The 11,773-nt window shown below is 32.1% G+C and overlaps 1 protein-coding gene across 1 annotated transcript; it reads left to right on the top strand.

Annotated features, from left to right (window-relative positions):
• The first annotated feature begins 1,393 nt into the window (after window positions 1–1,393).
• Window positions 1,394–4,094, top strand: LOC101511132 (uncharacterized). The gene is made up of 2 exons (XM_004499950.4): window positions 1,394–1,674; window positions 3,664–4,094. The coding sequence occupies exon 2, from the start codon at window positions 3,664–3,666 to the stop codon at window positions 3,868–3,870; it is 207 nt and encodes a 68-aa protein (XP_004500007.1). The 5' UTR covers window positions 1,394–1,674; the 3' UTR covers window positions 3,871–4,094.
• Window positions 4,095–11,773: the final 7,679 nt, after the last annotated feature.

The raw sequence follows: 11,773 nt of genomic DNA, 5'->3' as shown, positions 1-11,773 counted from the left end.
CTCTTCATCATTGAACACACAACTACTCATACAAAAGAGAAATACTCAAAGCCTAGAAGAGCAATCTGATCTTCTCTTTGCACCTTCTATAATCTTTAACTATATCTTTTAGAGCATCATCTTATAAAGTTTTGCAAAAGAGAAAGAATCATACTCTCATCACAAATCACTAAATCTGGAAAACAAACACAAAAAAGAAAAGATCCCTTTAGAGGATAAGTTATTTCGAACTATAGTGAAACTCATAAGTTTGTGAAGAATTAGACGTAACCCATTTTGGGTGAATCAGTATAAATTTACGTGTGTCCTCTTTACATGATTTAGTTTTTCTGTTTCTTATATTCATCCTGATATAAATTGCAATTCATCCTCTCACCGAGGATACAACTTTAAAACAGTCCACTAGAAATTTTAAAATAACAATATCTCTATTTAATCATCCTTCTAGTGATATTTCAGTTACTTCAATATCTACTTGAAAATTAAATTCATTTGAACATATGGATATATTTTTATACATATACACAATATATAGTTATTTGAAGGTGAAATAAATAACCTTTAATTATTTTTTTTTTCAAAGAATGAGATTAAATTTTTGAATGTGATTTTTTTACTTATACTTTCGACATATAATCTTTCACTCGCATCAAAGATCAAATCAACTATCATATATTTAAGAAATTCATTATAAGAGATAATAATATCATTCTTTTTATCCTAAATAACATTAGTTTTATGATGTACAATTTAAATAAGTTTTACACGATATACAAGTTTTATCAAACATTAGATTTAAATGAAAGATGTCACTATGGAACAATTGCATATCAACTTTCTATCTCCTTTCAACCTCCCCTATCTTTACGTGTCACCTTTAACTATAGATCATAAATAATTGAAGAACTATTTATTACTTGATATAGTTCAGAAATCAAATAACGATAGTTTGAATCAAATCAAAGACATAGAATAAAAGCCCTTGGTGTAACTGTATCATACATACATATACAAATCTCGACTCTTATGATTTAAATTAGTAGCTAAGATCATTTAAAATTATTTTACTGATTATATTTTTTTCAATTTTTTTTTCTAGAAAAATAAATTTAGAAAATTTTGTAAGAAAAAAAATCTTAATTAAGATTAAAAAATTTTAAAATTATTAAATTAATTTTAAAATTAAATTTAATTAACTGATTATTTAAAATATATAGTCTAATTTATAAACTATTTAAATGGTTTAATTTGTTATAGTAAACTGCAATCCAATTTATTAATTACACTTTTTTTTAAGGTAATTGTGATCCCTCTTTTATCTCTACATATTTACTCTTTAGCTTGGATAAAATAGAGACCTTTGGATCATAGTTTTTGTTGTACACCATTGGATTTAAACTTTTTGGCGTTCGCCTTTCTCGCGACAGCACCGCCACCTGCACGAGATAGAAAATCTTCTTCTCTCATTTATCTCCACACTTATCTCTCTCCAAGCTTCCACTGCTTCTTCATTTCCTCTACTCTTTCATCAATACGGGAAAAAGACAACCAAACCCTAAAATCATCTCCTTCTCCCCCCTTAATAATAACGCCGCCGTAAAGGAGCCAGCACTGCCGCGCCCAGCTCGCCGTCGCTCTCTCTCTCTCTCTCTCTCTCCATTTCTCCTCTCCTTGGTTAGTTCTCTTCATTATCCCTCGTCTCGATCACTTGTACATTGAACGGAACCCTATAGTCTTGACATTTAGTTTTTTTTTTTTCTTTCAATCTATGTAATTGACAAGTGTTCTAGCTACTGGATAGTTATGTTAGAGGTTTATGTCATCAATTTTATGGTTCTATATCAAATTTGGATCCCTACTTTTGGCATAAACCCTAATAATTAAAATTTGGTGAAGCTTGAAATTGATTGTTAGAATCTCTGATTGGAAGTGTATATGTCTAGTTAGTACATTCAGTTTTATAGTAGACTGTTCATTTTGCCCATCCCTATCAAATCAATCTTACCTAGTTTTCCATAAAACCATAATATTTCTATTCCATTCCCAAATCCGTTTTGAACTCTGTTTTGTGAAGTTTATAAAATTTAATTTCAGTCTTCAATCATTCTATTGCGCCTCTAAATTCCTTTCCCCCCAATTTTGATGATGAACCTTCATTTCCCTCTCCCTCAAATCCAAATTTCATGAAAATAATTTAACCATTAGTTAATTTAGTAATTCTTAGATAAATTAGGATTGTTTAGGTACTATTTTTTTTTTTGTAAACCATGTTTTTGAAATTGATTTGCTTTGCTTGGAAGCCTTGGGGTACTTTTACAAATTGAAGACCAAGTTGAAGACACCCCTAAGGTGGTGAATGTTTGCAACTATTGATTAGGAAAGCAAATAGTTTTCATTATATCTTAGTCTTTAGTTTTTTTTATTAGTTTGTTGCTCCTATGTTTGTTGTTTGTGTTTGATTGATTGTATTGTTTGAATTTTGTTTTTTTTGATTGAATTGTTTTGATGGTTCGGGATTAGGCTTGAAACCCTCTTTCTGTTGTTTGTTAATAGTCCAATTTAAGGAATCTTTGTGTTAGAAATTAGACCTGGGCAGTTTATTAGGCTCGAGATCATACTTTAACCCAATGTATGGTCATATTCCTACTTCCTAGTCAATTGTCCTTTTGCGATCCTTCGAATTCTATATCATAAACTGATAAACCCAAGTGTGGGTTTGATGTTGGAGTTATGCTCTTGGTATCAGTTTCTAAATTGTGAATCTTAATGTTCTTGTTATGGATGTTATGATGCCTTTTGTGTATCATTTGGTGACCTATCATGTATGCAATTATGTGATCTTTTGGGTTTGATTCTTGATTGTAGCTTGTATTTATTTTTGGTGAGTTTTGAATGCGGAAAGGATGTAAATTCATACCCGCAAGCTTTAAAGGACAATCAAAATGATAGACAATTATAATCGTAAATATTGTTGGGTAAGGTTGAAATGCTAAATTACCCCACTAGTTTTCCCAAAACAAATAACTATGTGTATGTAGATAATTAAATTGGGCGAGGATTCCCTTCTGTTTATGTTTAGATCTAGGGGTGGTTCAAAGGTAGAATAACTTAGGTTAAATAGATGAGAGGCTAACATGTGAGGAGAGGGAATGGTAAAGAAAGGAGGATAAGACATAGTTTTCCAAATCAAACAGAAAGGATTAAGCACATCTATAAGATTAGGCCTCATTCTCTCCATAAGACAATTATTCTGTTGAATGCCTTAAAACCAACCAAATACCAATACTATAATAGTTTGAAGTGTATGAAAATAAAGCTGAAAACCTATTTTTATGAAGCTTAAAAGAATTACATATATAATTGTAATATATGATTTAGAAAAATCAATGCAATAATTTAAGCAATTACTTTGGGACTATTTGAGGTGTGTCTAGCAAGATGATGACAAATGAAGAGGTATATGAATATGTGTGTCTGTATATATATATATATATATATATATATATATATCAATGTTTCTGGGGGTTTGTAATCCCTTTATCTCTGAAAACAATTTGATCCATTGGATTGTAATATATACCAAATTGTTTCTTATAGTTTATCGAAATTGTGCTGACTTTTTATTTTATTTTAATTTTCTTCTTATCTTCCTGATTTACCAAGATGGCTGGAGTATTAGGATATAGGAGTCTAGCGCCCAAGACAAAGAATTTCATAGTTGCTGGGGGTTTGACAACTTTTGTCTTTGGGGCATACTTCTACACCATGAGAGCTGTTGGAGGTACTGATGAACTACAGGTAGCAATAGATAAGTTTGAAGCAGACAAGAGCACTAAAGAGGGTGATGCAAGCATACCATCAAAAGTCTAAAGCTGGTTGCTTACAGAACCAAAATAATACTTTAGTTGTATTCATTGTTCTGGTTTAGTCGAAGCTCTTATCTCCCTTTAGCATGAGAGTATTTAAAAAATATTTTTGAATCTTGTATTTAATAAATTTTAACCAGCTTTGTGTACAATAACCGAGTGCTAGGGAAACCGTAGGCGAGATATTTTTCATCGCTATTGAGATATTTTGATGACAACACAAGTCTAGATTGGTTGTTGGGGTTGGATGCGGTAGCGATTGATAAAGAGAAATAATTCATACTACATGGGAAGAAGGTTTAGTTAAAGTATCACTATGGTTTGTTTAAAACTAGATATTACGTCCATAAACCAACATTGCCCTATACCAAATAGAGTAAGGTATCATTATAGGTTGTCACCCGTGAAGGAGAATATAACATACCTTGCAATTTTGGTTTACGATGGCTTTGGGCTAAGGCACATAGGTGAAATATAGGCAAATTTAGATAAATTTAATTACATAAAAACTATTGAGTGGTGTTGAATATAGTATGGGGATCTTTAACTAGTTCAACTTCACAAAAAGACAACGAATATTAATTTATACTAGTATTATTTTCTTTGATTTTGGTTTTTTATTTTTATTTTTTTTATTTAATTTTTTTATAAATTATTTTGATTTCAACATAACACGTTAATGTCTTTTTTGTCACAAAAGAGAAGTAAAAGAAAAAAAAGGGGATACGAAAAGCAAAAAATTAGGGCTGAACAAAATCCACACTTCTGACATTTGTTACAAGACTATCAGAACTTTTCTCACCCTTTGCCCAAATGATCAGTGAAAAATTTCCCTCTTTTAGAGTGTTTTGCAACTAAACATTCCAATCGCCGTGCAAAAGCTATTTAATGGCCGATTGTAATGAACATTCAAGTCGCCATGATAATATAAAGGAAAATGCTTATTTAGAGTTGCTTAGGTACTGTTCATCTGGTTCTGTCCTTAATTATATAAGAAAAAATTGTCAAAAAGTCAACCGTTGCATCCTAAAATAGATTGAACGATAATTTTTAAGAGTTGTGCGAGGAATCGGATGAAATCATAGTATGCAAGTCTTATCCTAATATAAATAAAGTAGTATAAAATAAAAAATCACACATGCATAATTTGAAGAGTCCAAATTAAGATTTTTTTTCTTCTTTTCATTTTCTAAAAAATCACATGTTTTTAGAAGCATATTTCTAAATGGAACAAAAGTATTTTTTCAGATGGTATAAAAATCATATTTGTTTTTAGATATGCACTTCCAAAATGATTTTAGGTGTGAGGAATTAAAACCAAGGTTTAGGCCCAGTTCTATAAAGCCCGCTTCCCAATTTGAACCAGTTCGATGCGAGTCGGTTACTCTAGTTTGCCACCTATGCGTGAAACCTTCTCTTCTCCTCCACACGTTGTTGTGGTTGCTTACACATCTCATCTCTCGGAGCTACCATCTCTTCCGCAGCATCGTCCTCCGTCGTTGAACAGTCTCGTTCCTCCTTCCTACTTCCTAGTAAATTTATATTCTAAACTTGGTTTCGAATTCTCTCTCCATTTATTTGTTTTCCTCATAATTTGGTTGATATTTTAAATTACAACTTTTGAACTATGGAACAAAAGGCGTTGTTTGCCACCTTACTTCCTATTAAGGCTTCTTAAGACAAGACATTGCATTGATTGTTGAAGTTAATATAGCAAGAAAATTATGTATATTGGACAAGAAGACGAGATAATTTAGTTATTTTGAGAGATATGTTTTGATATGTGATAAAACATACAAAATAAATAGATATCGGTTACCATTACTTGAAATTGTCGGTGTCACATCTACTAGTTTGACATTTTCGGATGGGTTTGCTTACTTGGAACAAGAGCGACAAAATAACTTCATCTTGAGCATTTGAAAAGGCATGACAGTTGTTCAAATATGAGACTTTAATTTCTAAAGTTATTGTGACTGATAGAAATCTAAAGTTATTGTGACTGATAGAGATCTTGACATGATGAAGGAGAGTCGCGACGTCGTCTAACGTGATAGTCATATCTCCAAATGACAAATGTAATGAGCTGGTCTCCCTATGACATTTTTCATCAAATGCATATATCAGACCAGCATCAACCATAATGAGGTAAGCTGAAGACAAATGTAGCAACCCAGATTTCCGAATCCAATGCTGTACAGGATCTAGCATAGGAACTTCAGCAAACTTCTTCAACTTTATTTCATGAGTAATAACTTTTAACGACCCACGATCATGTAAATAATTACAGAACAATTAATTAATTAAATAAACTTAAATTAAATAAACTAAAATTAAATAAACTTAATTAAATAAACAATTAATTAAATAAACTTAAAAAACAATTAATTAAATAAACTTAAATTAAATAAACATAATTAAATTAATTAAATAAACTTAAATAAACAATTAATTAAATATGATTAAAAATTAATTAAAATATACCTCTCCTTCCCATAGCTTCCGAGCCACGTGATGTTCATACTGTGTCAACATGTGTCCCCACCGGTCCCCCGGAGAATCAAGGCTGCTGATCTTGCTCATCAACATCATGAATATCATCAACATTATCAGCATGTGCAGCATACTGCTCCTCAGTCTACTCCATTCGTGGAGGCTCAGGGACATCTTCCTCCATCTGTGCAGGCTCAGTAAGCTCAGCACATCATCATGGACAACCTGTCTATGACGACACTGTTTAATTGGACAATTTGCTTCGTTTCGTCGTCTGTTTGTTGCCGTTGGTGGAATTCTCTCTGCATCATCACCTCTATCACCTATCTTGTTGCGAATAATTTGACCAAATGCACCTCTCATTCTAGGCACTGCAATATATCATTATATTAATAATAAAATAAAATGGAAAAAAAAACTAAAAAAATAAAAGAACTGTTGGACGTTTAGATGAAGAAGAGAAAAAAACATGCATTTGTTGGAGAACTATTGGGCGTTTTTATGGAGTTCACAACCATGAATAACCTAATACTTTGGAGGGACATGCATTTGTTGGGCGTTTAGATGAAGAAGAGAAAAAAGATGTTCATGACTTAACAAAATATGATGTTGCACCGAGGCACATATTACTCTTATTGCAAGACCGAGGTAAGAACAATGTTACTAAGAACTCACAATTTTATAAACACAGGAGTATGATTCGATTGCATGTGAGAGGTCATAAGACAGAGATGCAACATTTATTCAAGTTAATTGAAGATATAAAATATGTGTATTGGAATAGAAAACAGGAAGATTCATATGTTATGAGAGATATTTTTTGGGCCTATCCAGATTCAATGAAGTTGTTGAATTTGTTTCCTATTGTGTTGATTATGGACAACACCTACAAAACCAATAAATATAGAATGCCATTATTTGAAATTGTTGGTATGAAATCAACATAGATGACATTTGTAGTTGAATTTGCTTATTTGGAATGTGAGAAGAAAGAAAACTTGGTTGACTGCTAATAAGCAGAGGTTTGTCGAAGCATGGATAAATCGAGTGATGCATTTGAGAAACACAACGACTAACAGGTATGTCATGTCACTCTAAAACTTCAATTTTGTAATTTTACTATATATAGTTGGATTGCTCCAAGGTGACAATTTACATGTAATGATAGGGTTGAGCAAGCTCATTGGAAACAAAAGTTAATGTTGGAACACAACATGAGTGATATGTGTAAATGTTAGGAGGCTATAAACAACATGATAAGGTTGCAACATAAAAAAATTAGGGGATCATTTCAGAAAAGTTTCTATGATCAAGAGCATCAACACATCAATCTATTTTATTAGAGATTGAATACATTTGCATCAAGAGAAGCTCAAAGACGTAATGTTGTAGAATACGAGAAGGTTGAGTGGGTACCGAACAATATGTATATGGGTGCTCTCTCAAAAGAACATCTAAGTTACTTTGTGCTTGTTAATTGACACAATATAAATCGATGGGTGAACCAATTCCTCTAGTTTTTGTGCATATTCAATGGAGGAAATTAAGCGTGGAATATGAACTCACCCAAGACACATAAGATGGATCAAAGTTAGATATGTCTAATGAGATGAATGCTTCGTGGAAACACTTTCGATCACTTGATGTTATAGGAAAAATAGTGTTGAAGAGTAAGGTGCGTGAACTTGCTTTTCCTACTACAAGTTCAATGTATCCACCACTTGAAAAAGTTAAAACCAAAGGACGAGTGAAGAAGAGTACGTGTATGAAGCTAGATGAACATGATGTATATCGAGACCCTTCTTACTTTGAGCATGTTAATGTAACATATTGTGAATATCCTATTCCCAACCATCTCAATCATCAAAGAAGAGACATTCTCTCAACCATCTCAACCATCTCAATGATCAAAGAAGAGACATTCTCTTTCCTCGATACATTTGTTCTTGAGACAATTTCCTGATGTTATTCAACCATACATTGATGACATATTTAATGTGATAGTAGATGGAAATTGTGGCTATCGCGCTATTGCATCGTTGCTTAGACACAATGAGGAGTCTTGATCTTTGGTCTACCATAGTTTGGACCAAGAGATTGCTTCTCATATAAGTCTATATGATAGACTTTTCCCAGGACGCATTAGAGAAGTAAGAGATTCGTTGAAGATAACAAGCTTAGGTGTTCAACCTATAGATAAATGAACGTCCATACCTGATATGAGTTACGTGATAGAGATAACATATAATATTATTCTCGTCACGTTTGGTCAATACTTTTCTATGACTTTCTTTCCTATGAGGGGTTCACATTCAAGATCGACAAAAAATGATCGTATCATATGTATTGGTTTATCGATGCAAGTAACTGGATTCTGGTAAAATTATCTTATTTTCTTATGTAATACTTATTTTTTTTTAAATAATCAAATTATTTATTATTTCAATTTATTTTGCAGTTAAAGATGAAAGATGAATTTCCAATATCAAACATTGTACCAGGTTGGATGCATTGCACCGATGAAGCAAGTTCTTTGGCTATAACATATACAAGACGGCTGCAACACTGAGTGTATTTATTAGGTCATTTGCCACGTGTGACACAAAATCCACTTAAAGAACCCGTAGACGCCACACCATTAGATGAAGATTAATTTTGTATAGACTACAATACTTTAAAACTTATATAAGAATTTTTGTTATTCGTTTATTTTAGTTTACTGTCATTATATTTCATCTTGTATTTTATTTAGTTTATTTTCGTTATATTTCGTTATAGTTCATCACAAATAATATAAAGTTAACGACATAACAATAATGCTAAACATAATGAAATAAAAACAAGCTTACATTAAAATTTACAAAAACAATGTTTATTAAAGATAAAAGTAACTACTAACTAATGTGGCGACGCGTTACATACAAAGCTTTATAAAAGTGAATATACAAGTCGTTATCTGAATCAACTTCATGTACATCCAACCCCTGTTGTATAAGATCATCGACCTGTTGTAGGATAGATGACTGTGAACTAGAAACATTTGCAGTAGTGGTCGAGACACCACCATCTGGTCGCACTAGTGGTGGATGAGATGTCCGATAGAACCACTCCAATTATCCCTAATGATACTTAGATAGATATATAGCTGGATGGATCTTGTAATATATGACATGGGTCACATACCCCATCCATTCCACATCTGCATAAGATAATCTAGAAAGATCTGGAGGTGACGGTGGTGAAATATGTTGGATATATCCAAACTGTCTCAAACACCTCTATGGTAGATATGACACTACTGTGCTGCATAGTAAGAGGTGACCAGTGTATAACATGATATTCATCAAAATGAATGAAATTCCTACGATTCTCCCATGGTTTCCATATGACTTCAACAGGTGTTAGTGCATCAATCATATGTCTATACTCAGGGATCTTGTGATTGCCTTGTTTATAGCTCCATCTATTCATTTGGGCAATGCACTAAACATCAACACACTGGTCAAATAAAAATATCCATATATCCAATACTGTTGCAAATAAAAATAAATAAACTAATGATATACATTAAAATTAATAATTAAAAATCATAATTAATAATAATCATAAATATTTAATACCTGCAGCAGAGACATATATCAACCTAACTATTTGATCTCATATCAATTAGCATCAGAAAGGTAGTCATAAAGGACTACGGGTGCAACACTACCCCAAACGTATCTACTGGTACCTTCCAAATCTCTGAATAAGGGAAGATATTTTGCATCAATTAATGTATGACTTTTATCTGCGAAAATAGTAATCGCTACGAGATTCAGATAATATGCCCTAACAGCACAATCAAATTGCTCTGTTGCACACTGTCTTTTGAAGATCTCTCTCAGCCAATCTAATCTTTAGTGCGCATCCTTTGTTTTTTTTTCCTCCCATATCTCTTTAGGAGGCACTCCTAATAAAGTTATGAAAATATTACATGCCATTACTCTATCTAGGCCAGGTGGTGGACTGTAGAACTCACCCCTAATAGGAACGCCTAACAGATTGACAACATCGTCCAAAGTAATCATTATTTCACCAAATGACATGTGAAATGACGATGTCTCTGAGTGCCATCTTTTCACAAATGCAGAAATCAGGTTGTTGTCAACCAACTTCAGACTCCCCCACTATAGTGGGTTTAATCTAGATAAATTCACGAACAAGTTGAGTAAATTGTTGCAATTTCTTTCCATGAGCAATAATTTTCAGCAATGGTCGCTCTTGCATACAAATAAAATGTATGACATTAAAATTAAATATAGAACATAAATAGTAATTAATTTAATTATTTTTAATGCACTTTAAATAATAATTAATTTAAATGTTTCAATACACCATAAATAATAATTAATTTAAATATTTTTAATACACCATAAATAATAATTTATTTAAATATTTTTAATACACCATAAATAATAATTAATTTAATTTACTTGATCAAACCATAGTCTTCCAGACACATGATGACAATATCGTGTAAGGACGGTCATATCATACGGTCCTCCAGGATACCGTGTCAGTTCGCCCTCCTGCTGTACAAGTCCCTCCTCGTGTACATGTCCCTCCTCATGCTCCTCCTCATGTATAACGATATTCTCTTCCTCCTCATGTACCACAATATGTTCCTCCTAATGTATACCAATATCAACCTAAAGGATAGATATATGAACCAACTCTCCAAGGTCATCATCTTCCATTATAATCCGTCGTCTTCTCTGGGATGCTGTCGATCGAACCCTTTCCGGAGCAACATCCATAGATGATGAAGATTCAACGTGTTCTTCGTAGTATCTTGCAGTCTATTCCTCTGGCACACACACCCACCGAAAAAATGGTTAAAATAAAAAAAAATTACATAAATAGTAATGAAATAATTTGTTAAAAAATATAAAAAATTAAAAATAAAAAAATGCAAAATTACAGATAACTACCGGAAAACTTGTGGGATGAAGTTTTGCATTTCGAAAATGTCAAAATAAGTTTTCCGGTATTGTATGTGTTTCAGAAAAGTTGAAATAAGTTTTCCGGTAGTTTCAGAAAACCTGAAAAAAGATTTTCGAAAATGATATTTTGTATTGGAAAACTTTTTTCAAGTTTTCCGTAGTGTAAGTTATGTATCGAAAAACTTAAAAAAAGTTTTTAAAAAAATTGGAAATTTTTTGTTACTCACTTGTGTTCCGACAAACTCAAATGATGAAACGTTAAAATATTAATTTTTTTTTAATATTTATGATGGTATTTATGTCTTTTCCTTCGGTTTGTGGGAATATTACCAACGATCCATTGTATTTAGAAACTCAGGAAGCGTATTAAGATTGAGAATATTATAGAAACTCAGGAAGCGTATTAAGATCGAGAATATTACAAATTTC

The sequence above is a fragment of the Cicer arietinum genome, chromosome 5 (genome assembly GCF_000331145.2).
Source record: "Cicer arietinum cultivar CDC Frontier isolate Library 1 chromosome 5, Cicar.CDCFrontier_v2.0, whole genome shotgun sequence".
Lineage (NCBI taxonomy): Eukaryota > Viridiplantae > Streptophyta > Magnoliopsida > Fabales > Fabaceae > Cicer > Cicer arietinum.
The sequence above is the reverse complement of the archived record's forward strand: the minus strand, read 5'-3'. Positions and strand labels throughout refer to the sequence as shown.